This window comes from Mycena indigotica (assembly GCF_014461135.1).
Source record: "Mycena indigotica strain 171206Taipei chromosome Unknown Mind.scaff0016, whole genome shotgun sequence".
In the NCBI taxonomy this organism is placed as follows: Eukaryota; Fungi; Basidiomycota; class Agaricomycetes; order Agaricales; family Mycenaceae; genus Mycena; species Mycena indigotica.
The window spans coordinates 613,917-637,093 of record NW_023503015.1 but is presented as its reverse complement, the minus strand read 5'-3'; the positions used below and the strand labels follow the sequence as shown (position 1 = coordinate 637,093).

The 23,177-nt window shown below is 55.0% G+C and overlaps 7 protein-coding genes across 7 annotated transcripts; 4 read left to right on the top strand and 3 right to left on the bottom strand.

The window, feature by feature from the left end:
* Nucleotides 1–195: 195 nt before the first annotated feature.
* MIND_01356500 (uncharacterized protein) lies at nt 196–1,025 on the bottom strand (the record flags this gene model as incomplete). The annotated part of the gene is made up of 3 exons (XM_037369995.1): nt 196–314; nt 449–605; nt 660–1,025. The coding sequence occupies 3 exons, from the start codon at nt 1,023–1,025 to the stop codon at nt 196–198; spliced, it is 642 nt and encodes a 213-aa protein (XP_037213551.1).
* Nucleotides 1,026–1,372: 347 nt separating this feature from the next.
* Nucleotides 1,373–2,043, top strand: MIND_01356400 (DUF1857-domain-containing protein; the record flags this gene model as incomplete). The annotated part of the gene is made up of 5 exons (XM_037369994.1): nt 1,373–1,483; nt 1,540–1,596; nt 1,651–1,728; nt 1,781–1,877; nt 1,934–2,043. The coding sequence occupies 5 exons, from the start codon at nt 1,373–1,375 to the stop codon at nt 2,041–2,043; spliced, it is 453 nt and encodes a 150-aa protein (XP_037213550.1).
* Nucleotides 2,044–2,263: 220 nt separating this feature from the next.
* Nucleotides 2,264–3,118, top strand: MIND_01356300 (P4Hc domain-containing protein; the record flags this gene model as incomplete). Its single annotated transcript, XM_037369993.1, has 3 exons — nt 2,264–2,736; nt 2,792–2,993; nt 3,041–3,118. The coding sequence occupies 3 exons, from the start codon at nt 2,264–2,266 to the stop codon at nt 3,116–3,118; spliced, it is 753 nt and encodes a 250-aa protein (XP_037213549.1).
* Nucleotides 3,119–6,512: 3,394 nt separating this feature from the next.
* On the top strand, nt 6,513–7,464 carry MIND_01356200 (Altered inheritance of mitochondria protein 6; the record flags this gene model as incomplete). Its single annotated transcript, XM_037369992.1, has 3 exons — nt 6,513–6,594; nt 6,647–6,735; nt 6,784–7,464. The coding sequence occupies 3 exons, from the start codon at nt 6,513–6,515 to the stop codon at nt 7,462–7,464; spliced, it is 852 nt and encodes a 283-aa protein (XP_037213548.1).
* Nucleotides 7,465–8,569: 1,105 nt separating this feature from the next.
* Nucleotides 8,570–9,188, top strand: MIND_01356100 (uncharacterized protein; the record flags this gene model as incomplete). The annotated part of the gene is made up of 4 exons (XM_037369991.1): nt 8,570–8,644; nt 8,696–8,772; nt 8,819–9,072; nt 9,130–9,188. The coding sequence occupies 4 exons, from the start codon at nt 8,570–8,572 to the stop codon at nt 9,186–9,188; spliced, it is 465 nt and encodes a 154-aa protein (XP_037213547.1).
* Nucleotides 9,189–11,710: 2,522 nt separating this feature from the next.
* MIND_01356000 (MYND-type domain-containing protein) lies at nt 11,711–13,188 on the bottom strand (the record flags this gene model as incomplete). Its single annotated transcript, XM_037369990.1, has 3 exons — nt 11,711–12,120; nt 12,172–12,316; nt 12,364–13,188. 3 exons carry the CDS (start codon nt 13,186–13,188, stop codon nt 11,711–11,713), a joined length of 1,380 nt encoding a protein of 459 aa, XP_037213546.1.
* Nucleotides 13,189–22,283: 9,095 nt separating this feature from the next.
* MIND_01355900 (uncharacterized protein) lies at nt 22,284–22,897 on the bottom strand (the record flags this gene model as incomplete). The annotated part of the gene is made up of 4 exons (XM_037369989.1): nt 22,284–22,342; nt 22,388–22,647; nt 22,700–22,776; nt 22,823–22,897. 4 exons carry the CDS (start codon nt 22,895–22,897, stop codon nt 22,284–22,286), a joined length of 471 nt encoding a protein of 156 aa, XP_037213545.1.
* Between the last annotated feature and the right edge of the window lie 280 nt (nt 22,898–23,177).

The window sequence follows — 23,177 nt, the reverse complement described above, 5'->3', positions numbered from 1 at the left end:
GGGACACTAGTAGGATAATGCATGAGCCAAGAGTCCACTCGAATTAATACTCGATGATGCATATATATGTAAATGTCTATCGTATAGTCCGGGATGAACAAGGTTTTGGATGGACCATGAAGTGGGATAATGCCAAAAAAAAACGGGGGGAATCGTGGAAGCGAGGTAATAGTCGTGTAGTCCGGTAGGCCATCTCTAAGCGCGTGAGCGGAATATTCGTATGCCGCTAATGAGCATGATGAGGAAGGTGAACAAGAGACCAAAAGCAGCGGGGCGGGCAGCAAGGGCTCCGTTGCAACCTGTGCACGACCAGCCTACAGGAGAACGTCAGAAGACTGTGTGACTAAGACGGCGTATCGAGCCCGATTCCCCCCCACGTGCAGAGACGAGACCGAAGAAGGCCCGGGACAACAGACGGAGAAGAACTTTCGGTGAATGGGCTACTCACCATCTGCGAGAGGCGTATAGCCTTGTGGTGTATAGAGTGCAAAGGTCAAAGCGGTATTTGGACTCATCAGACCGGCTTGCGCCGTTGCGGTTGGCCCTCGTTCATCGAAGATATGCAGCGTATATTGAGCTTGCGCAAGCTGGGTCCCTGGGTGGGCCTATGGACACCAATATTGTTAATTTCGTGTAAGCAGGAAATTGGGCAAACGCACCTGCTGATACGAGTAGACATCCCACACTACCTGCGTCGCCGTCCCGGGCACCCTTCCCTGCTCATCTGGCCCGACTGCGTAGGTGTTGCCGTTGGCGCCAACCGCGCTGATGGTAAGGCTTGTTGGCGTTCTGACGACGCTCGTCAGGTTCCATCCAAAGGTAATGAGCTGGTTGGGGGCGATTTTGAAGTAGGAGGTGGCTGTCTGAGGGGGCTGGGTGATAGTTGCACCACCAGGAGGAAGGGTTTGTGGGATGGCGGAGGTAGCGGAGCCACTGGGCGCAACCGGGTTGCCGGAAGGAGCGCCTGAAGAAGTGCCTGAAGAAGCGCCTGAAGCAGCACCTGATGGGGACACGGGGGCGGACATGAAGAATGAGCGAGCGAGGAGGGCTCTTGGGGTCGTTGCTTGAGGAAACGGCAAGTGATGTCAGTGGTCACTGAGCGTGACTCGCACTTCGAAGTCACGTAACTGACAGGAAAATCTCGAGCAGTCTCGAGCTATGTAAACGAGAGGAATGCGTAAATACGCTAGCGCGATGGGCTAGCAAATCGTTATGGCGGAATAGCTATGGGATAGATCTAAATATTTTCTGTTTCTGACCACATACTTAGCAAGCACGTGCGACAAGCCTCCTTTTCTCATCCACCCATGATGATGCGCGGAAAGGTCTCACTCATATTAATCCATTCTTCTTTCATCTTTGCGGACAAGACATGCCTCCCGCATTTGCTGCAACTCGCCCTGTGAACCCACCTGGGGCTAGCCCAGTCATAACTGAAGAGCAGTTGTGGAAAGGCCTCGAATATAGAGCTCGCAAACCTCAGGTGCATCGTCTTCCTCCCTTTAGTATGCAGCTAAACAGGGCTCCTCCTGCTTTTAGCATTTCGCCGTGCCAATGTTAGCCTCCGCCAAAGTTACTGTCGACGATGGAAAGAAGGTCGTTTCCATATCGCCGCTCATTCGTTGGACAGTTTAGTTGAACGATACCTAGTTGACCCGCGAAACCACCTTTCGATATGCCTCCCAGGAGGTCATCGTCGAAACCATTACTGCTTATGCTTTCACCATTGTCTGTCTTCCTCAAACTCTGGCGCCTCGCCCATTCACCAACTGTTCCATAGATGTACTTCGAGGCGAATACTGGCAAACGCACCACAAATATGATCTCGTACGGCCCTTCCGACGAACTCCTTCTTACGTTCAGCTTCACTCATGGAGGTACGCGTCCGTTCTCTTGAACAGAGTTTCGGAAGCTCACTTTTCTGCTCCGAAAGTTTATGGCCTCCCTGAAGCGAACGGAGAAGAGTTGAACGCGATGGTTGGAAAGGAAATCGAGGACACAATTGATGTCGTCCGGCAGATGGTCAGGGACGGAAAGCTGTAATGACTCGAAACAAGTCGTTGGGCGGTGCCCACGTATGCATTTTCCTACTTCCTCATAATGCCAAGACACACTCTTGCACCCCGGTCGAATGCCTGTTCTGGTACAGTGACTTCTGTCGGATCCGACAGACACAGCCCGGCGCCGGCTGACTCGAGGGAAACACTACATATATAAACAGGCCATCGACCACGAGTCTAGGGTTCACCTTCTGCCACCTACTATGACAAGCAAGCCCCGTCCCGTGCCCACAGGCCGCATCGACTTCGATGCTGCCGACCTTCCTGAATACGCCAACTGCTATGCCATAGTCTTGGACTCGCTCTACCCCAAAGCGGAAATCATCACGATCCTCGATGCTCCCACCCAAGCTGGCAAAGAATGGGATGTCGCACGAGTCAACGCTGGCACTTACGAATTTACCAACACTTCCTACCGTAATGGCGAGCGCATTATTTACGACTCGTTCGAGCTCTCAGGCCAGATTTTCGAGAAGATCCGCCCCCATTTGAGCGAGATCGAGGAGATTGAAGAGGACGTGACAGTGCGGGCAAAGAACCCGGCGACAGGGAGGTACAAAAAGATGCCGGCGAAGCAAAAGTGGCGCATGGTCAGGATGAATGAGCGGTTGAGGTTTCTGAGGTATCCTGTGGGCGGGTTCTTCCGTGCGCACGTGGATGGGTGCTATGAAAACGAGTGCGTTGTTCCTGCGTTTGTCGAGGTCGTTTTTTTTTTGCTTACAACTTTATAGGCAGAACGGCCAGCGCACGTTCTACACAGTGCAGCTCTATCTCCCCTCAGATACGAGTGGGTCTGCACAGAGCTTCAAGCCCGCGGGCGGCGGCGCAACACGCTTCTGGGGCGATAACGAGAAGGATTACGCCGATGTCATTGCTGTCCCTGGACGCGTTTTAGTCTTCCAACACGATGATCTGCTGCACACCGGAGAAGAGGTATTAGGTTCTAACAACTTTCTTGTCGTATTCTGACACTGTTCCAGGTCACTTCTGGCGTGAAGTGCGCTATGCGTTCGGATATTTTGTACGAGAAAGTCGGGGAGCCGATGGTGGTTGTGTAGTATCAATCAAAGCGGAAATGTCAAAGCGATAGCTTGGATTACGATCATATACATGCCTCTTCTCTCAACCTTCGATCTGAATGTATGAAGTATTCACAATTGCACAATTGATACCAATATTGTGAAAAAATATAAATTATGTAGGACGTAAGTGATGCACTATAACTGAGTGCAAACATATCTTGTTTTGAATGCCTTCTAGACTGCAACTTGAATTGGTGGAACCTATGGCTCAGATAGCTCTCTCAGTCCACAAATGAACTATGTTATAAGTATTGAATTTGATCATATTTCCTCTTTATTGCTAGCAGCAACAACAACATGGAAGTACTTATTATATTATACATAAGTCAATACTTAAACATATGTTGTTGGCCAATAGGTATCTGTTTCCTGCACTTCAAGTTCAATATAGATTATAGTATCTTTTTTCCTGCCATACTGCGTTGGGGACATCAGATGATAGAAAATTGCTGCACCTGCTGCCAGAATGATAATAACCCATGGTCCCCATTGACCAATTGCAATGGGATGCTCTGATGTGAGATTTAGTTCTGAGAGTTGATGCTCTCCAAAGAAAAGTTGTATAATCAATGCAATTGGTGCACCAACAAGAATTAGGGCTGTGAAAAAGAATAAGGGTGCTGCAGCATCTGCAGTATTATTATTTCTGCTTGGATGGCTCATCAGATTCTGAAGAAGAATGAAAATATCTTGATTAGGCTGTTTGATCACCATAAATGCTGTAAACAGAACAAGCACTGTACAGAATAGGCCAATGAATATGCCCTAATCTATAAGTTCACCAAAGACATGATTGATAGACATTTGAGAGGATTCAATATGGGCTTCTCCAATAGAGTGTATAGGTGAAGAGGCCTGCATACACAGGAGTGTACATGCTGTCATATTTGGCTGGATACTCTGGAGAGAGCCATCATCCAGTGTAATATTAGAAGGTCCACAAGGAGGCATGGGGATAGAGTTTACATTGATTGCACAAGAATATCCAATGATTATCAGTGTAGCCCACCCACATACTAAAAGGACTGTTGCAGATATCTCTCCACTAGCCTGTTGTAGATAGTATGAACGCACAAGCAGAGGTGCAGAGATATATAGACAGACAGATAAAATCTGAAAAATAGGCAATATGTCTAGATCCATAGTGCCCTTCTGGGAAGGAGCTTGAGAACAAATCAAGATCACAATAGAGTGGATTGCTGTAGCACCAGTGTAGACCATTGCACTACTCAAAAATGGTTCTTTTCAAGGTTTAGCACTTGAAGCAGAAATTTAGATTAAAAGACAACATACTAGTAAGCCAATTTGAAGCTGTAAACAAGCCAGTAACCCCCAGGATAAATAAGACATAGAGCAATAGTCGCTGGAGAAAGACATATGTTCCACTCATTTGATATCCACATATATAGGAAGGAGATTTTGTGGTACCATAGAGGCTGCCACCACTTCCTAGCCCTCTGTCATCTCCAAGGGTAAGAATAAATGATGAACCAGGGAGAATGGATGGGTACCAGTCAAAGCCAATGCCTTGATCTGATATTTCTGTTATATTTGATATTGGAACAGTTATAAAGCGCATATCAGCATCTATAGGACCCTGAATGCCTAGAACTGTTATCTGGAAAGTAATATTGCTAATAATTAGCCTTAGTAAACAAGACTGTAAAGGTATAAAATTGAGAGCTGACCCTTTTGTAGTGCCTTTATCCCACCATATTCTATTAGGAACACCAATTGTAAACTCAGTTGATGCAGTTGTAAAGTTGAATGGTTGATGATATGAGTCTGCACATACAGCAGTAAATTCACTATCATCAACAAAATCATGGTACTGGGATTTCATCCAGCCTGTGTCTGATGCTTGGGAGTTCATCCACTAATTAAAACATAGGTAAGAAATCATTTCATTTAAAGAACAAGAAAGAAACTTACAACAATCCAAAATCTTGCATCTGGTACAGAAACATTCAACAGGTAGTTCTTGGTTGGTACTCTTCCTGAGGTTGCCCAGGTTTGTGCAGGATCCCAAGGTAGAAGGACCACTGTATCTGTGTTGTGCTTTGGTGAAAGGCGGAGCAATGTTGTGCATGAGTATGCATTACATATGGGGATGCAAAGAATAAGAAACACAAGGCTGGCTAAGCTTGGAGTAAAAGGGCCCATCTGGTCCAGACAGTTGCCCTTGGGGAAGGATTCAGTGTAGCTTGAGAAAAACTTGGAGAAGCGGATAGCATTTTAAAGACAAAAGAAGTCCAGAAGCCATAAATATCTGGTATCTAGAATAGTGATCAGTCAATCATTGTGGGATTCTCTCAGCAGGCAGGTTTCTATAGCAATTGGGCAGAATTCATCATTCCAGAACCCGGCCTATGATATTCTGTTCTTGAGGTGTTTGACAATATAATTAATAGATATCTGAGTCGGAGTCCCACCACTCTGATTGTATGTTTGGAATTGTGATGTTTGCAAAGTTTTCTCTCCACAAGCACAGTCTGGGATGATGTAAAATAGTGGTTAGACAAATGTCACAGGAGTGGCAAGCTTGAAGCGGGAGCCAGGTGCAAGCCTTCGGCTGATCAGCAACTAACTGGGCACAACCATTGTAGTGCAGTACTACCCCACTGGTCAGCTCTCGATATTCACTGGTACATTATTATACGCACCGTGGCCCTCCGTCTTCACCGTATGCCTTCAAGTTTGAGACATGCCCCTGTAGCATTGTGTTTTCCCCCGCCCCAACGCTTTGCACAGGCCCAATCGCTGCGAATGGCGATCTCGCTGGTCCGAGTCGGCCCGTGAGAGGACTCCTTCGAATTCTACTCCGCGGTGCTGCTGGCGCAAAGGGGTGGGGAGAATGCTTTGAGTATGCCGGTGTTGGCAGACAAAAGTTCACAGGCGCGACGGCGGAGGGGCTCTGAGTGGAGTTACCGTCCTGCGAAACTGTCTGCGACTTCAATTCTGTGGCTGATAGATCGTCGGACGGCGATGCTGGGAAGGCTTCAAGTTGTTGATTAGACCATCTTGGTTACACTGCTAGCGGCATAAGAGTCGCTGCCAGCAGGCTATTCCTGGCGCTAGACGAACGTGCCACTGGGCGATCGCGAAGAGGAACAGCTAGATGGTGGGAGGGAAGATAGTAAGACGCCACGTGAGCTGATCGCGCAATTGCCGATCTTTCCGCCGCATGCTTCCCTTCCCTTCCGCACCCATGTCATGGCGATTCGGAATGGATCCCCAGGTGGCCAGATGCGGCGTCTGGCAGGCAACAGCAGCCAACGTGCGCTGATGAGATGTGGTCGCCACTAATAGCGCTCTTCTTGTCTTCTTGCTCTCTGTCGCTCATTCTCCCCCCACTCTTGCAGCTGGAGCCATGCGTGCTGTTCTGTTGGCAGCGCTTGTTGCTGTCCCCGCCGCGCTGGCTGTGACGAAGCCCATCCACTCCCACAACGACTGTGCGTAGGAATTTACCACTACTGAATCCAGCTAATGCTTCATACTATACAGACTTACAGGCGGTGCCGTTCTGGACTGCGTTCAACCTGAGCGTGATGAGCGTCGAGGCGGACGTGTGGTGGCAGAGCAGCCAGCTCTTCGTGTGTCCCTCTTTTCCCTCTCTTCTCACACTCTTACCTTGGCTACAGGTCGCACACACGAGCGGCGAGATAAACAAGTCCAAGACGCTGCAGTCGCTGTACCTGAACCCGATAATGGGCATCCTCAACGGCTCCCTCGCCGTCCCCAACCCGATTTCCGTGTCCAACCCGCTCCAGCTGTTGATCGACATGAAGTCGACCGGCTCGTCGACCTTCCAGCCCGTGTCTGACGCGCTTGCCCCCCTCCGCGCGGGCGGATACCTCACCACGTATAATTCTGCGACCGGCACGCTCCGGCCCGGCGCGGTCACCGTTGTCGGTACAGGCAACACCCCGCTCGCGAGTGTCGTCGCGCAGAACCCACGTGACGTCTTCTTCGACGCGGACATCCGCACGCTCTTCAGCACCGTCCCCGCCACGGGCCAGACCTGGGGGCCACATATTTCTCCCCTCGCGAGCGTCGACTTTGGGAGCGTGTCGAACACGGCACAGATGCAGGAGCTGGTGCTGAATGCACATGACCTGGGGATCAAGTCGCGCTTCTGGGACACGCCCGCGTCGGTGAGCACGTGGAACACGTTCTGGGCGGCGGGCTCGGACTGGGTGAATGCGGATGATCTGGCGGCGGTGTCGAATGCGTGGGCGGCGTTTAGCGGCGCGCTTGTGCCGACGAGGTTTGAGTATACGGGGCTGGATGCGCAGAAGGCGTTGGAACGGAAGGAGGTGTAGGGTTTGTCTGTTGACTGGATATATGTGGTACACCCATGAACCTTCAATGAATCTTGTGGGCGCCCGCCACGCTTTGGCTTGTCATGCATAAAGATTATAGATTATAGGCCAAGCGAATACCGTTCGATCCGGTACAAGGTTTGTACGAATGATAGCCGGGAAATGCAGGTTTTTTTCTTGGTCGAACTTAAACCTTGAAGTGCGAGTAAGTAAGAACTGTGCTAGTATTACTAGGAAGTAAATCGATATCACGCAAGCATCTCCTCAGGCTCCGAGTCTCTTGTTGGGCCTTGCAGCCTTTGACCAGCCCATGCCCACTAAAGTCTAAAGGTGCCAAAAAAGTGCACCTGGCAGTGGATTCACGCTCAGTGAGGGTATTGTGTGAGCACTTGCTACACTTGTAACGACTCACTGGCACTGACACAAAATATTACTTACTTAGTACTTACCCCAAATCAAATGCGACTCTACTAAGTTTATTTAAGAGTATGGGCCAAGGATCCGAGCCGCTGCTATCCCAGGCCGCTGGCCATGAAAGTCCAAAACTGCTGTAGAGGGTCGTTCGAAACGGCCGCGGATCCATCGACATGGTTACATCATCCGGGACATTTTTTTTTTGAAGTGACTTGGAAGTGACCTCATTTTTTTTTTCGGCCGGCCGACTTGCCATCACCGGTCCCGGATCCTCTCTTCGACCTCGCCGTCATGTTCGTGTTTGAGTCGGTTATTGCGGGCGGCAAGGAGGATGGAGACCACGGCCTAGTGTGGGCGTAAAGAGCGTGCGGCGGCTGCTTGACGTGGAGGACAGGGCCTCAGCTGTGCGGCGCGTCGTCTTTTTCTTGGTCTTTTAGATGCTAACTCGGCCGTCAGCTTCACTGAGGAGACATGAGCACGTGGCGATAAAGTATGGACGGGCACGTTCGTCTCAAAATAGCGCGCCCCTTCCATCTTTGCGAATCGCGGTCGCCGTTGGCAGGCGGCCTGATCTGGCGCATGTGCTCTTGTCTGGGGCAGTTGCCATTTTGTCGCCCTTCTGACCTTCGTCCACGTCCCTCCAGGCATATATAGGGCCCACTTCCGGCGCTGGAATGGTACGGCAACTTGAATGCGGGCTACAATAGGATTAGCACTGGCCCTCGCCGCTTGCACCGTCGCGCAGATAACGCTGGACCCCCACAAGGTGTGTCTCCGTCATTTGAATCTTCTCGGAGTTGTAACCCCCGGACCTCAGTGCTTCACGCTCTCCACGAACGGCACGCAATACCTCGATTCGACAAGCAGCGTCATCGCCATCCAATCGCACCCCGAGTACGCCTTCCCCCCCTTTATTTTCCTTCTACTTATTACTTGCCAGCCGGGCGGCGCTTGAGTCCGGCGACGACAAGGGCGTGCGCTTCCACTTTCCCACGGGGGACCGCGGCTGGGTCGTGTGTGAGGCACACAACGACCACTTTGTCGGCACGCAGATCCCGCCGTCAAACTGGCGCGCGGACATCGCGGAGGGCTCGACCAGCGAGATTGCGGCCATTGCGCTGGTGGATGGAGGCGTAGGCGGAAAGGCGTGGGTGAATGCGACGAGCAGGCATTTTATTGGCGTCAAGGCGGATGGTGAGTCTCTTCTTTGGACAAGGAAAAGGGAATGGCGGGCTGATGATTTGGGTGCAGTTGTGGCGACCCCGTTTTTGTGGGACATTCTTCCGATTAACTGTCTAGTCAACACGTAGTGCGCTCCGTCCCTCCTGTGACAGACAATACTCGCTTCCGGAGATGCATCTGTACCTACGCTCCCGCGTTCGCCCCGGGTCGTAGCCTGAGCAGGAACCAATGCACATTTTTGACAACACTGTTCTCTATTCATTGTGCTCTTGTGTGGCGGCCGGGGCTAGTTGACCGCCACTATATATGGCCCGAATGCAGCGACGAGGAAAGCTGGCGGCGGCAGCCGCGTCTCCATTACGCGGGTTATATGTATCGTCGGAACGCTGTTGGACGCGCCGGGATCCCCTCCAACGAGACATTTTCTTATCCTTTTGGCTCAGAGTCGTCTCACTCGCATCGCAAGACTCAGACTGCTAACCGGCGATGAACACTGGATTGAATTATAATTAATAATGGAGAGGCTCACGAATATTCTCTGCACATACCACGACTTACTAGTCGTAGGCACCAGTCGAGCTCTGTGTCCTTCCGAGGTTGGTCTCGATCGTATATTCCTGGGTCTGCCCGCGTTCGCCTCGGGCCTCAGGATTTGTGGAAATAGTCATAGCGGGTGTATTTTTTCTTCTTTTTGACAGCAGGTTAAAAGCTTGTGGGGGCAATACTTACTAAAGGACACATGTGTGCGCTCTAGCCTCTGAGAACAAGTTGCCGGCGGGGGAGCCGCTCCCGCGCCACCGTATCATAGTATAGAGCTCCAGGCTAACGCGGCCCGGGGGCGCCGTTCGACGCGGTGCGGCGGCGGTTCCAATGCCGAAAATTCCTTTTTCTTTTCTTGGGGTCGTCTTGCCAGATGATTGCTCTGCCAGTGGGCGACTCCTTCGGGTGAGCGCTTGCCACCCGCTTCCCGTTTTGGAATAGCGAGCGGCGAGCGCCGGGATGTCCCGATGTCCGGCCCGGGATCCGTGGTCTGCCAGTGGCTCCGGGTCTGCCGCCTCCGGCACCGTCGGCGCGGTCTCTGGGTGGCAGGATGGATGTCCTGCCGACTGTCTGGAAATAGTCAAGTATGTATGCGGGGCCTTGCTCTACCAAAGGCCAGTTGGCACCCCGTCATCATGGAGGAGTCGAGATGATGATATTTCTTCCTGTGGTCATGATGTAACTATGATCGATCATGCATGAGTCATGACCGGCATATAGGAGAGCCAATGTCGGCGCGTGCCGCCCCGCCTACAAGACGTAAGTCTAAGGTCGGACGCCGTTCGACGCGGTGCATTGAATTTCCGTTTTGCTCCGTTCTTGGTGTGACACCAACCGTCGGCTCGGCCAGACCAATCCGGCGCTGCTTCAGCCCGTATGCCTCGTGCTCATCTGGCACTGAGCCGACGTGTGCCAGATTTTTATTTCATTTCTACTTACTTCAACGGTTCAACCTTGCAATTGAGTGCTTGTGGAACTTGTTGGAACACAGAGCCTGCGGGCCGTGTCCCAGCACCCACAGCAGCTCGAGCCTCGATCACTGGCACTCCAATAGGCGTCCACTGTTCGAAGCAGCGGCAGCGTCAATAGTCGTATAGCCTGAGTATGTCCCAACATAACATTTTTCTGTTCGTTTCTTTTGTGAGGGGCTGACTCGGCGAAGCCCGATACCGTGAATCCGGCCCGAGCGCCAAGCAACCGGCACTCCATTGTGCGCCACGGAGGATAGGTATTAAGAGAGCCAGTGCCGCCGCGTGCGGCCCGCCGGCGTGCCGACCATGTTCCAGTGGGGCGAGACTTTGGTTCAAAGGCTGCGGGACGCCGGGCTCGTTTGACGCGGCCGCGGCGCAGCGACACTGTCCGTCGGGCGATTTTGGGTGATCGTGGCCCGACCGAAGCTTCGGCCCGAGCGTCGGCTACCCATCCGGCCGTTATCCCATTCGACTTTCCGAAGTACTGGGGAGACAGAGCAACCCAGAATTGGGTCCGTCAAGTAAGGCGAAGCGCCGTTCGAAGCGGCCGCTGCCACAATAATGCTGAAACAGAAAACCAAGTTTTCAAGTTTTCCTTTGAATCCTTTCTGTAAACAACATGGGACGCGGCCACACATGTATCAGCCAGCGGAGCCTGGTACGATCCGACGCCGGCTCTGCAGTGGCATGCACCGCGCCTCCGTCACAATCACCGTCCACGTCCAGGCTGCCAGGTGAAAGACGGACGAACTTGAAGACACAACACAATTGGCGGAAATCTGTACTGCCATTGCCGCTGCTAAATCCGACCCACTGGGATTATCATTCAGCTACCACTGGTAGCAATGGGAACAAAAAAATGCAGCCAGGAAACACATGACCCATTCCGGACGGAGAGACTTGGTGGGTGCGGGCACGGACACCTGCCGCCAGCTTGCTCTGCGCACTCCTCAGTCAGGTTCGTATGGCGAAGTTCCGCCGCCGGCTGGGACCGCAGCTGGCGGGATAGATACAACAGCAGAGGTATTTGCCGCTCGGCCACGGGCACGGTGTGACCAGTGCTCCAAATATCTAGACACACCACAGTAAGAACTAGTATCGGCAGAAGAAACAAAACCCTTGCAGACAACCTTTGTGTGTTAACCTGACGTCGCCGCGTTGAACGGCGAAACTATCGCTTTGCGCAGTATGCGATGGACGAACGTAAGGGAGCTATACGAGTCCGACTCCGAGCCCATGTATCGCACAATGCAGATATTCCACCCTACCCCAACCTCCGCGTCCCGCGCCGTCCGTTGAACATAGTCGGCCTCCAGCGCCTCGTGGGGCCCGGATAGCCCCGGGGCAGAGACGGTTACCGGCTCGGTGAAACAGTCGACATAGCGCACTGTGTTGCCTGATTCCGCCCGATAACCGCCGCGGTAGTCGAACATCGCAATATTCGGCGGCGACCCGCCGGCGGCGCTTCCGGCGTGGTCGCGGAGGTAGTCTTCGTTCATCATAAACCGAAGGAACGAGCGTGTCGAGGGTGATGTCAGCGCCGTCAGTTCTGCAACGGGATTTGTGCATCAGAGATTGGTCCGTGAATCGGCGTACATACCTGTGGACAACGACAGATAGGCGCGACACGTGTTGCGGTGGTTGCCCGTGGTCCAGTCCGAGCGCTGACATGGAACGGAGCAGTACAACCGGTAATTGCATCCCGTGCATTGCCGGAATCTGCGTTTCTCGCCGACGACAATGCACTGTGGTAGTAAGACACCGTATAGCGCTATTAGCATCGTGAACAAACCTGGAGTCCATCGCACACCCTGTCCGGCCTGTCAGCCTTGACCATCCAGCGCGGCACACGCAAACGCTGTCGCTCGATGCCAGCAATCAACGCATCAAACTGTGGCTGAAAAGTCGATTGTCGGTACTGATTTAGCCGCTGCGTCGAGTCGGACATGTCCTGCGCTAGTGCACTCACAATTTGTGGATTGGTGAGCGCCGGTTGCAAGACGCCGTTGAGGAAATACTGCACCAACTCCTTAACATCAGGGACGAGGTTCAAGCCGGCCGTGGCCCCCAGAGCGGAGAGGAGACCGTGAGACACAGAGATGAGGGGCGCATAGCGTAAGCGTACATCCAAGAACATGCGGAGGAGTAGCAAGGCTTGAAACAGGGCTTCCTGCCGAGTGTGTTCGATTCCGTGTGCCGAGTCGTGAGGCCGACCTGCCAGTGGAAGCGCGAGGAGACCCACCGCCTGGGTAAGCTGGTCCACATATCCTGTATCAAGAAGACCGTTGACGAAGTCCCTCACGACTGGCACGTTTCCTTCAAGTTCGTCCGAGTCTTTGAGGAGAGAGAGCGTATCATGTGCTGTCTCAACGATGGTGTCGATCAGCATTATGGCCGTGGCATCGATGAAACGCCGCCCCATAGCACGCACGGTTCGGCGGAAGCTGTTGGCTAGTGTGGCTGCCCACTGGTGCGCACTCCCACCCGTTGCGCCATCCAGGAAGGAATGGATATCGATATTATATGCGTCTCCGCTTTTGCTGGCGAAGAAGGCGGCGTGTACTCTGCTGGCCTGGTCGACCACTGAGGAATCCACAATCCGGGCCGAGTCGAACATTGCAGCCATCTCTTTGCCAACGACATACGAAAATCGCGGCTGTGTCCATATCGTTGGAAGGCGCAAGCCCTTGAGGTCCGTGGCGTTGGCCTCGGCGCCGTTCACCAGGTAGAGCCGTGCAAAGGTGCGGCCCAGCGGACGTGTGCATGCTGCCGGTAACGCGGCGCGAAAGGTGTCGAAAAAGTCAATCCAGGGGAACAGCCGGAGCCACAGCGCGGTGTAGGCCGGTGTTGGGTAGGGGTCAACCTTGGCCAGGGTGAATTGTATGTATGTCGCGAAATCATGGATAACCCACTCCGGAGTTTAGCGGGATTTTTACTCCCAAAAGTTAATTTAAAAAGTACTACTTTTTGCACAAAAATCTATATCACAGGAAACAAATGGTTTCCGCAAAGGGAACCAGTTTGTATAAAGTTTTCCCTTTGTGGAAACTATTTGTTTTCTGTAAAAATATTTTTTGTATGAAAACTAGCCCTTTTTGAATCAACTTTTGGGAGTCAAAAAACATGGTAAACTCCGGAGTGACCGCCTCCAGGTTCGCCAATTCAATTTGGCTGGCGGTCGGCACGTTGGACGGGTCCAGGAGGAAGAAGAGCGCAGGGAGAAGGTGTCAGGGGAACCCCCGCTTCGGCCTCCTTCGGACCCTCCGAACGCATCCGAGGCGCATCCGACCGGCGCCCCCTCGGACGCTCCGACCCACCCCGACCATCGTCCACGGCCTCCTTCGCCCGCACAATCACCGATCCGTCAAGACCCTCCCAACGATCACCTTGGGACAGAGCCTGCGACGCCGCTCAGGCCTTCTGCGCTCTACGTCGGCAGTTACGGACGACCAGTATATAGTTGGCGCCCTAGCAGGCGGACCCTTAGAGTTTCTTCTCTTTGGATCCTCCCCTGCTAGGTCGGTCCCTCCGTGTATTTCCTGTAGTCTTATTCACGCTTTGGATCCTCCCCTGCTAGGCTTTCGTCGGAGTCTCCAGGGTTGCCCTTACAGCAGAAGAAACTCTCTACGGGATTAACCGGTCAAGATTGCCAGGTTTGGTGCTGACTCAGGCTCGGAGTACGAGTCCGTACCCCCCTCGTCACCGCCCCTGCCACTTGACCCCTCCTCCTCTGCTCTTGTCGTCTTTACGCCCGCTATGTCTACCGGAGCTGCTCCGGCGACGCGCGCATGGACGCACTTGAGGCGAAACTAGACAACCTCACCAATCTCCTCACCCACCTTGCTTCCCAGGCTTCCGCTGCCGCACCACCTCCGGCAGCTCCCGAACCGCCCCTGGCATCTCCGAATGCCCCCGACGGGATGCGTTATTTGGTGACATTACTGTCGCCTCAAAACTGGTCTTACGACCAAACCCCCCCGTTTGCGTTTAACGGAGATCGCAAACGCGGCCGCGCCTTCCTATACGTGGTCAAAACCTACGCTCGGCTTGCCCCGGAGGCCTTCGTAGTTAACGGAGAGCCGAGCAAGAAAAGGCCGTCCGCTACGCCATGTCCTATATGGCGGAGGGACCTGCTCAACAATGGGCAGAGCGTCATGGGAGCAAAAACCCCTTCCCCTTCCCTCGGTGGAGCCAGTTCCTCTCCGAGTTTCGCCTTCGGTTCGTCGAGGAGAACGAACAGGACCTCGCGCTCGCTAAGTTGGAAAGCGGGTTATCACATGGGAACGCGGGATGTCTACGGATACACCGACGACTTCGAGGACTTGATGGACCTCGCTGGCTTCGAGCGCGTTGGTTAAGGTAACCAAGTACCGCCACGGACTTGACCCCTTGATCAACAACGGCATCACCTCTTGAACGACCCCCCAGACCTCCGTGACTATCTGGGCTGGCGCACTCGGGCTTTCCGACAATATGAAGCCCTGGTGCGAGCGAAGCTCATTAAGGGAACGGCTACCCCGCGGACCGCCGGGAGCCCCGGGGCGCCTTCCCCATCACTCGTTCGGCAACTCCGTTCCCCATCCGCCCGGTGGCCCCGCCTGTGCCACCCGCGCCCCCCCCGGTACCTCCGGCTCCCGTCCCTATGGAGCTGGATCGTACTAGGCCTGGGGTGCCCTCGTCGAGCCTGCTTCAGATGCGGCGACCCCAACCATTTGGCTCGGGACTGTCCGCTCCCCGCCGACGTCCGCCATGTGGACATCCTCGACGAGGTAATCCAGCAACTTGGCGATGAGATGCTGGGAGAGCTGCTTGCGCGGTTGTCCGATACTGCGGCCTTAGCGGAGGCGCATTCGGGGGCTCCGGCAGAGGATTTTGTCCCCGCGACGAGTGACTGGTGTGCCCTCGTTCGCGTCCATAAATCGTTTCACTTGTTTGTATGATGAATCAACTCCCTTGCCCTACAACGAGCCCGAAACGAAAGACGCACCCTCTGCCCCCTCCGAAGCCCCCCGTTCGGATTCGCCGACTTGCCTGGGAGAAAAAGCTACCTGGCAGTTATACCATCTCTGCCGCTCCTGGCGTTAACTCGCTGCACCTCCCCCTTGAACTTCAGTCCACTGCGAACGCTCAAGCTCTCCCTCTCGGGTCTGGTCGACTGCGGAGCTACTTCGGACTTTATCGACACAGAATATGTCAACCGGAATAATGTGCCAGTCCGAAATCTCTCAGTACCCATCCCGGTCTACAACGTCGACGGCACCCCCAATGATGCCGGGTCTATTCGCCAAATCGCGGACCTCGTTCTACGGTACAACGGACACTCCGAACGCGTTCAGCTGGCTGTAACCCACCTTGGGAAACAGGACCTGATACTCGGATACTCCTGGCTCAAAAAGCATAACCCCGAGATCAACTGGGAAACAAAGGAGGTGAAAATGAGTCGTTGCCCCCGCAGCTGCTCTACCTGCCGTGACGAAGAGCGGACCGACCGCGCTGAGGTTCGGCGGCTCCGACTCCTTAAATCACGACTACTTGCGGGCGCCTTCCCCACTGTTTGCGCTATCGATATCGCTGGCCCAGATGATGCTGACGACGAGGCTCGGAGCTGCCCGGACCCTCCGGAGCCCTCACCAGATCTCGACGGCGACGAGCATCTTGAAGACGGCGACCGCATCTTCTACACCTCCTTTCGCCCAGTTGAGGAGATCCGCGCTGGCAGTACAGTGTCCCAACGCCTTGCAGAGGCCTTCGCCCGTAACTCGGCCCCTCCGCCTTCGGAGATCCCGGACTGGGCCAAGGAGTTCCAAGACGTCTTCGACAAGGAGTCCTTTGACACGTTACCAGAACGAAGGGCTTGGGACCACGCTATCGAACTCGTCCCCGACGCAAAGCCCGCTAACTGCAAGGTGTATCCGATCTCCCCCCTCGAACAGCGCGAACTTGACGAGTTCATCGAGGAAGGACTTGCCACAGGCCGTATTCGCCCTTCGAAATCTCCGATGGCCTCCCCCGTCTTCTTCGTTAAGAAAAAGGACGGAGGGCTTCGGTTTGTCCAGGACTACCGCGCCCTCAACGCAATGACGATTAAGAACCGGTACCCCCTTCCGTTGATTAACGACCTTATCAACAGGCTCAAGGGCGCTCGTTACTTCACCAAACTCGGCGTTCGCTGGGGTTTTAATAACGTCCGGATTAAAGAAGGAGACGAGTGGAAGGCGGCCTTTCGGACTAACCGAGGGTTGTTCGAACCTTTGGTGATGTATTTCGGCCTGACAAACTCCCCCGCGACGTTCCAAACGATGATGAATGACATTTTCCAGGATCTCATTCTTTCAGGCGACGTTATGATCTACCTCGACGACATCCTTATCGCACATTCGGACCTCCGCAAGCACCGCGAGATCGTCCGGGAGGTCCTTCGGCGGCTCCGAATGCACAAGTTGTACCTTCGCAAGGAAAAGTGCGACTTCGAGAAATCGTCAATCGAGTACTTGGGGGTCATTATCTCGCACAACCATGTCGAAATGGACCCCGTTAAAGTCGCCGGAGTCTCCGCATGGCCTCCGCCCGAAAACAAGAAGGACGTTCAGCAGTTCCTGGGGTTTGCTAATTTCTACCGCAGGTTCATTCGGGATTTCTCGGCCCTGGCGCAACCTCTCTTTGCGCTCACCAAGAAAGACCAGAAATGGACCTGGGGAGACGCCGGCCGCCGCCTTTCAAGCCATCAAGGACGCGGTCGTATCAGAACCTGTCTTAGCGATCCCGGACGACTCTCGGCCTTTCCGACTTGAAGCAGACAGCTCAGATTATGCGACGGGGCGGTTCTTTCACAACAATCCGCCCCGGACGGGAAGTGGCACCCTGTAGCGTTCTATTCCAAAAGCTTAAATGATGTCCAGCGCAACTACGAGATTCACGACAAGGAGATGCTCGCGATCATCCGCGCACTCGAGGAGTATCAGCATTTCCTCGAGGGCGCCGCGCATCCGGTTGAGATCTGGACTGACCATAAGAACTTGGAATACTTCCGAAAGGCGCAACACCTTAATCGTCGGCAAGCCCGATGGTCGCTGTACCTTTCCAGGTTTGACTTTACGCTGCACCACGTCCCAGGTCGCCAGATGGGCCGTCCCGATGCTCTCTCCCGCCGGCCTGACCACGGTATCTCCGACGACAACTCGGATGTCACCCTCTTACGCCCCGAACTGTTCCACGTTCACGCGCTTGAGGCCGTCACTGTCTCTGGGCCTGGCTCCGAACTTGTCCGCGACATCAAGGAAGCGCTATCCGGTGAGCCTGACCTAGAGGAACCCGTCGCTCTTGCAGCTCGGCAACTCTTGAAGGTCCGAGGTCAAGCTCGGGGCCCCCGCTCATCGCGTTCGGACGAGTGGGCCGTCTCAGGCGACCTCCTGTACTTCCGCGGCAAGGTCGTAGTCCCCAAAGACAAAGACCTGAGGAGGCGCATTATAGAGCTCTGCCACGACACGCGTGTCGCCGGACATGCCGGACGGTTCAAGACCCTGGAGTTGGTTTCGCGCAACTACTGGTGGCCACAGATGTCCCGCCATATCGGACGCTACGTCGCGACCTGCGACTTATGCTGTCGTAACGAAGGCCCTCCGAAGGCTTCCGCATGGGGAGCTACATCCAACCGAAGTCCCCCCCGAGCGCTGGCACACCGTCACTGTGGACTTCATCGTCGAGCTCCCCGAGGCCCATGGGTATGACGCGGTTATGGTAGTGGTTGACGCCCTCGGGAAACGCGCTCACTTCACCGAATGCCATACGACAATAGACGCGGTCGGAGCTGCCCGCTTGTACTATCGGAACGTCTGGAGACACCACGGAACCCCCGAGAAGTACATTTCGGACCGTGGTTCGCAGTTCATCGCTGACTTCACGCGCGAACTCTGGCGCTTAATTGGCGTCAAGCCGGCTACCTCTACGGCTTACCACCCGCAGACCGACGGACAAACCGAACGCGTTAACCAGGAGCTCGAGCAGTACATCCGAATCTTCACCAACTACCAACAAGACGACTGGGACGAGCTTATCCCTGCCGCCGAGTTCGCCTATAACAACCACGTTCACTCCTCCACTCAACAGGTACCCTTTATGATGGACACTGGCCGGCTCCCCTGAATGGGTTTCGAGCCGGGCACCCGCTCAGAGTTGGAGTCAGTGAACGAGTTTCGCGATCGGATAGCGAACGGCGTCTCCGAGGCGAAAGCCGCACTCGTCAAAGCCAAAGACGAGTATAAACGGTACTACGATCGGAGACGATCGGACGCTCCGAATATTCAAGTTGGTGATAAGGTTTGGTTAGATGCCTCTGACATCAGAACAACTCGGCCCTCCGAGAAGTTCTCCCACAAGCGCCTCGGACCGTTCAAGGTGCTCGCAGAGGTTAGCAAAGGTGCCTACAAGCTCGACCTCCCCCCGCGTTACTCCAAGCTCCACCCCGTCTTCCCCGTTGTTAAACTCGAGCTCGCTCAGGACGACCCCTTCAATGGACGACCCGGCTACGACAAACCGCCCCCCGAACTAGAGGACGGAGTCCCCGAATGGGAAGTCGAGGAAATCTTGGATGCCAGGATAAGGTATAAGCGTCTTAACTACTTCGTCAGGTGGAAAGGCTACGATGCTTCGCACGACTCGTGGGTTCGGTTCGACCGTGTCTTCGCGCCAGACAAAATTGCGGACTTCTATCGGAGGTACCCAGGTAAACCACGGCACATCGCCTCAGCGACCTTCGACTCCTTGCCCTTCCGAACTATGCGTCGGGGACGCCGCATTCAAAGGGGGGTGATGTCAGGGGAACCCCCGCTTCGGCCTCCTTCGGACCCTCCGAACGCATCCGAGGCGCATCCGACCGGCGCCCCCCGGGACGCTCCGACCCACCCCGACCATCGTCCCACGGCCTCCTTCGCCCGCACAATCACCGATCCGTCAAGACCCTCCCAACGATCACCTTGGGACAGAGCCTGCGACGCCGCCGCTCAGGCCTTCTGCGCTCTCGTCGGCAGTTACGGACGACCAGTATATAGTTGGCGCCCTAGCAGGCGGACCCTTAGAGTTTCTTCTCTTTGGATCCTCCCCTGCTAGGTCGGTCCCTCCGTGTATTTCCTGTAGTCTTATTCACGCTTTGGATCCTCCCCTGCTAGGCTTTCGTCGGAGTCTCCAGGGTTGCCCTTACAGAAGGTGGTTGACGTCCGCGCTATCGGCGGGGAGGTCGCGCAAGAAGGTTTTGAAGGCCTCAGTAGCGTCGCGGGGACAGTCACGCACGCATACGCGGCGTGCAAGAATCTGGAGTAAATCACGTAAGAGACGTCAACAAAACGCTCGACCAGCTGCAGTTGCGGTGGACATACTTACTCGGGCACGCAACGACAACGCGTCTAAGCGCGCGAGATGCAGGTCTGCATGTGGCACTGAACGCGACATGATGGGAAGGAACAGACCAATAAGTAATGTGACGTGACACGACCTGTCAAAGACACGTGCCCGGGCGGCGGCGTTTCCATCGCCGAACCGAATGGCATTCTTTTTTCTTGGGGGGCGTGTTGTTCGGTACACACATATTATTGGTCTGGGTCACTTCCTTGGGTGAGTGCCTGGCACCCGCTCCCCGTTGTGGAATAACCAGCGCAGGGATGTCCCGATCTCCGGATCAGCAGTAGCCGGTCTGGCTCCGGGCCTGCGGCCGCCTGCCGCCTCTGCCACAGTCGGCGTGGCTAACTGGGTGGCAGGATGGACAGCCTGCTTACTGTCTGGAGACTGGAAATACTTATGTATGCAACCTCGACATAACGATATTTCTTGTGGGAGAGTCTACCGGCTGCACGGCATGCCGTTGGGCACCACGGAGGATAGGAGAGCCAATGTCGGCGCATGCCGCTCCACCTACGAGACTTCAGTCGCGGGACGCCGTTCGACGCGGTGCATACTTGCCACTTTGACTACTGGTTTATCGTCCGACGTCCGTTTTGGGGCCAGACCAATCCGATGTGGATTTTTGCTTAGTTGCTTCATTCTACTTACTTCAACTTGCAGTCAAGTGCTTGGAAGACTGTTGGAACATAGAGCCTGCAGCCTGAGGGAGTCGCGTCCCACACCCACATGAGACGGTGTTCCACTGTGGGTGAACTTGAAGCACCGGGCCGTTCGAAGCGGTGGCAGCGTCATGAACATTCGCCAATATGGTAACATTTTTTAGTCTCTCCTTGATGTTGACATCATGTTGTGATGGGCCGAACTCGAAGCCCGAGACCGAGAATCCAGCCTACCGAGCGCCAAGCAACCGGCATACCGCTGTTCGCCACGGAGGACCCGAGAGCCAAGGCCGGCGCGTGCCGCTCCACTGGCACTTACCATGTGAGTTGGGACTTTATCGACACGACCCGGCATGCGCCGGCGCCTACGGGCGATTTTGCAATTGGTTGCTCGGGGCCGGACCGACTGCTTCGGCCCGAGCGTTGGCGCCAGCGGCGGATCGCACCCATCCGGCCCTGTGGATTGTTAAGTATTTCATTCGTGCATAGGACCGCGCCGCGTCGTCTCCCGCACCCACAGCAACCAGAAATTGTGTTTGTCAAGTAAGCGGTGACGCGCCGTTCGACGCGGCGGCGGCGCCAATCACGCTGTTAAGATGCCATAACCTTTTCGAAGTTTTCTTTTCTGTAAAAAAAACGCATGATTTGATCTTCTGACCTGGAAATCAGGCGGAGCCCGGTACGATCGGGCGCCGGCTGGTCGCTGCACTGGCACCGCGCCTCTATCACGGTCACCGCTGGTGAAAGACTCGGACTTGCGGGACGACCGAACTTGCGGCCGGCACCGGAGTTTGTAAGTCCTGCCATTGCCGCTGCCGTTACGCTGCTGGGCCACCACAACCCACCATTGGCAGAAAGCATTTATCATCAGCCTCACCAGAAAAAAATGCACCTCCATACGCGCACACGCCGACGCCCGTGCCGAACGGCGACCCACCCACAAGCTGTCCTTCATTATCCTAAAACTTGGTGGGTGCGGGCACGGACGCCCGCCGCCCGCCCGTAGCAGAGGTGCAGCCCTGTGTCGGTCGGTGGTTGACAGATATTCTGGGTGGGCACCAAAAATATATATACTACCTCTCAACCGAATCAGCCAGAGCCGGATACGATCCGGACGACCGCGGTCCATGCGTGCCCTGCGCACTTCTCTTCTCGGGGAGGTTCGTATAGCGAAGTATGAGCACCCAAAAAACGATATTCCAGGATCACACTGTATTATCAGCCAGAGCCGGAGACGATCCGGCGCCGACTGGGTTGAAGGTCACGGTCCCCCCCGGCGGTCAACGACCTGCGAGACGAAGGCATGCGGCTGGCTGGATAGACACAACAGAGGTACTACACAAAGAGATAGTACCTCTTTGCGAGGCCATTTTCATGCCCCCTAAACCAGCGGAGGTTCCGAGTGCTCAATGACATGTTCAGACATCCCACAGCATCGGCCAAAAAAAAAAAACTCTTGGGGACAACCTTTGTCTCCTAGCCTGCCGTCGCCGCGTCGAACGGCGTTCCCGCATGCGCACGAAGGGCGAAACTGGTAGGTCGCGCGGGTGCGGCACTCGCCGCCGCCAGCTTGTTGATACCAGTCGTCCCATAGAGAAGAAGCGTGCTGGGCGGAGGTCATGCACAAGGATATATGGATGGGTATATAGCAGACAGCGCGCTACTTGTTCACCAAACAATTAATCGGGCGAATATCCCAGTAAAACGGCGCCGACACCACTACCCTCGGTCAGCCTCTTTCCTCTGTTCTATGGGGCTACGCACCGTCCGCTTTCACACCAATGAAATGGCGCGGCGTCGCATTGACCCACGCCTTCGGATTCGGGCCGGCGCCGCCGTCGACGAGGCCGATGGTCGCGATCTCGCTGGTGGACCCCTGGGAAATGTCCGTCTTCCAGTTGGACGGCGGGATGGTCGTGCCCACAAAGTGCCCGTCATGCGCCTCGCACACGACCCACCCGCGGTCGCCCGTGGGAAAGTGGAAGCGCACGCCCTTGTCGCCGCCGGCCTCGAGCGATGCGCGGCTGGGCGGGGGTATGTAAGCTGGAGGGAAAGGGAAGAGGGAGGGAAGCGTACTCGGGGTGGACCTGGATGGCGAGCACGCTGTTCGTCGAGTCGAGGTATTGCGTGCCGTTGGTCGACAGCGTGAAGCACTGACAACAGGTCAGTTTAGCCTCTGGTCTCGCGACAGGGACACACCTTGTGTGGGTCGAGGGTTATCTGCGCAAGCGCGGAGGCTGCGAAGACAAGCAGGGCAGCGACGGGCGAGCGCATTGTGGAGGGGAAAGGAGTGGAAGTGGTCGGAAGCAACCTGACTGGCGCACATGTGCCCCAATCACTCCGCCTGCCAAGGATTCGCGAATGATGATTTCAAGTTCTTCTTGGCCACTCCGGCGCTCCGTTGGGCGAGCCATGACCAGCAGTCTTGCTTGGGTCGCTCGGGTCGTCTGTTCCGGGGCTCGCAACTTGAGCGTGCCCGTAGAAGCACAGTAGGCCGAATGCAGCTGGTGGCGGGGATGAAGCACCTCGTGGCCACGTGAGCGGCGCTGATCTT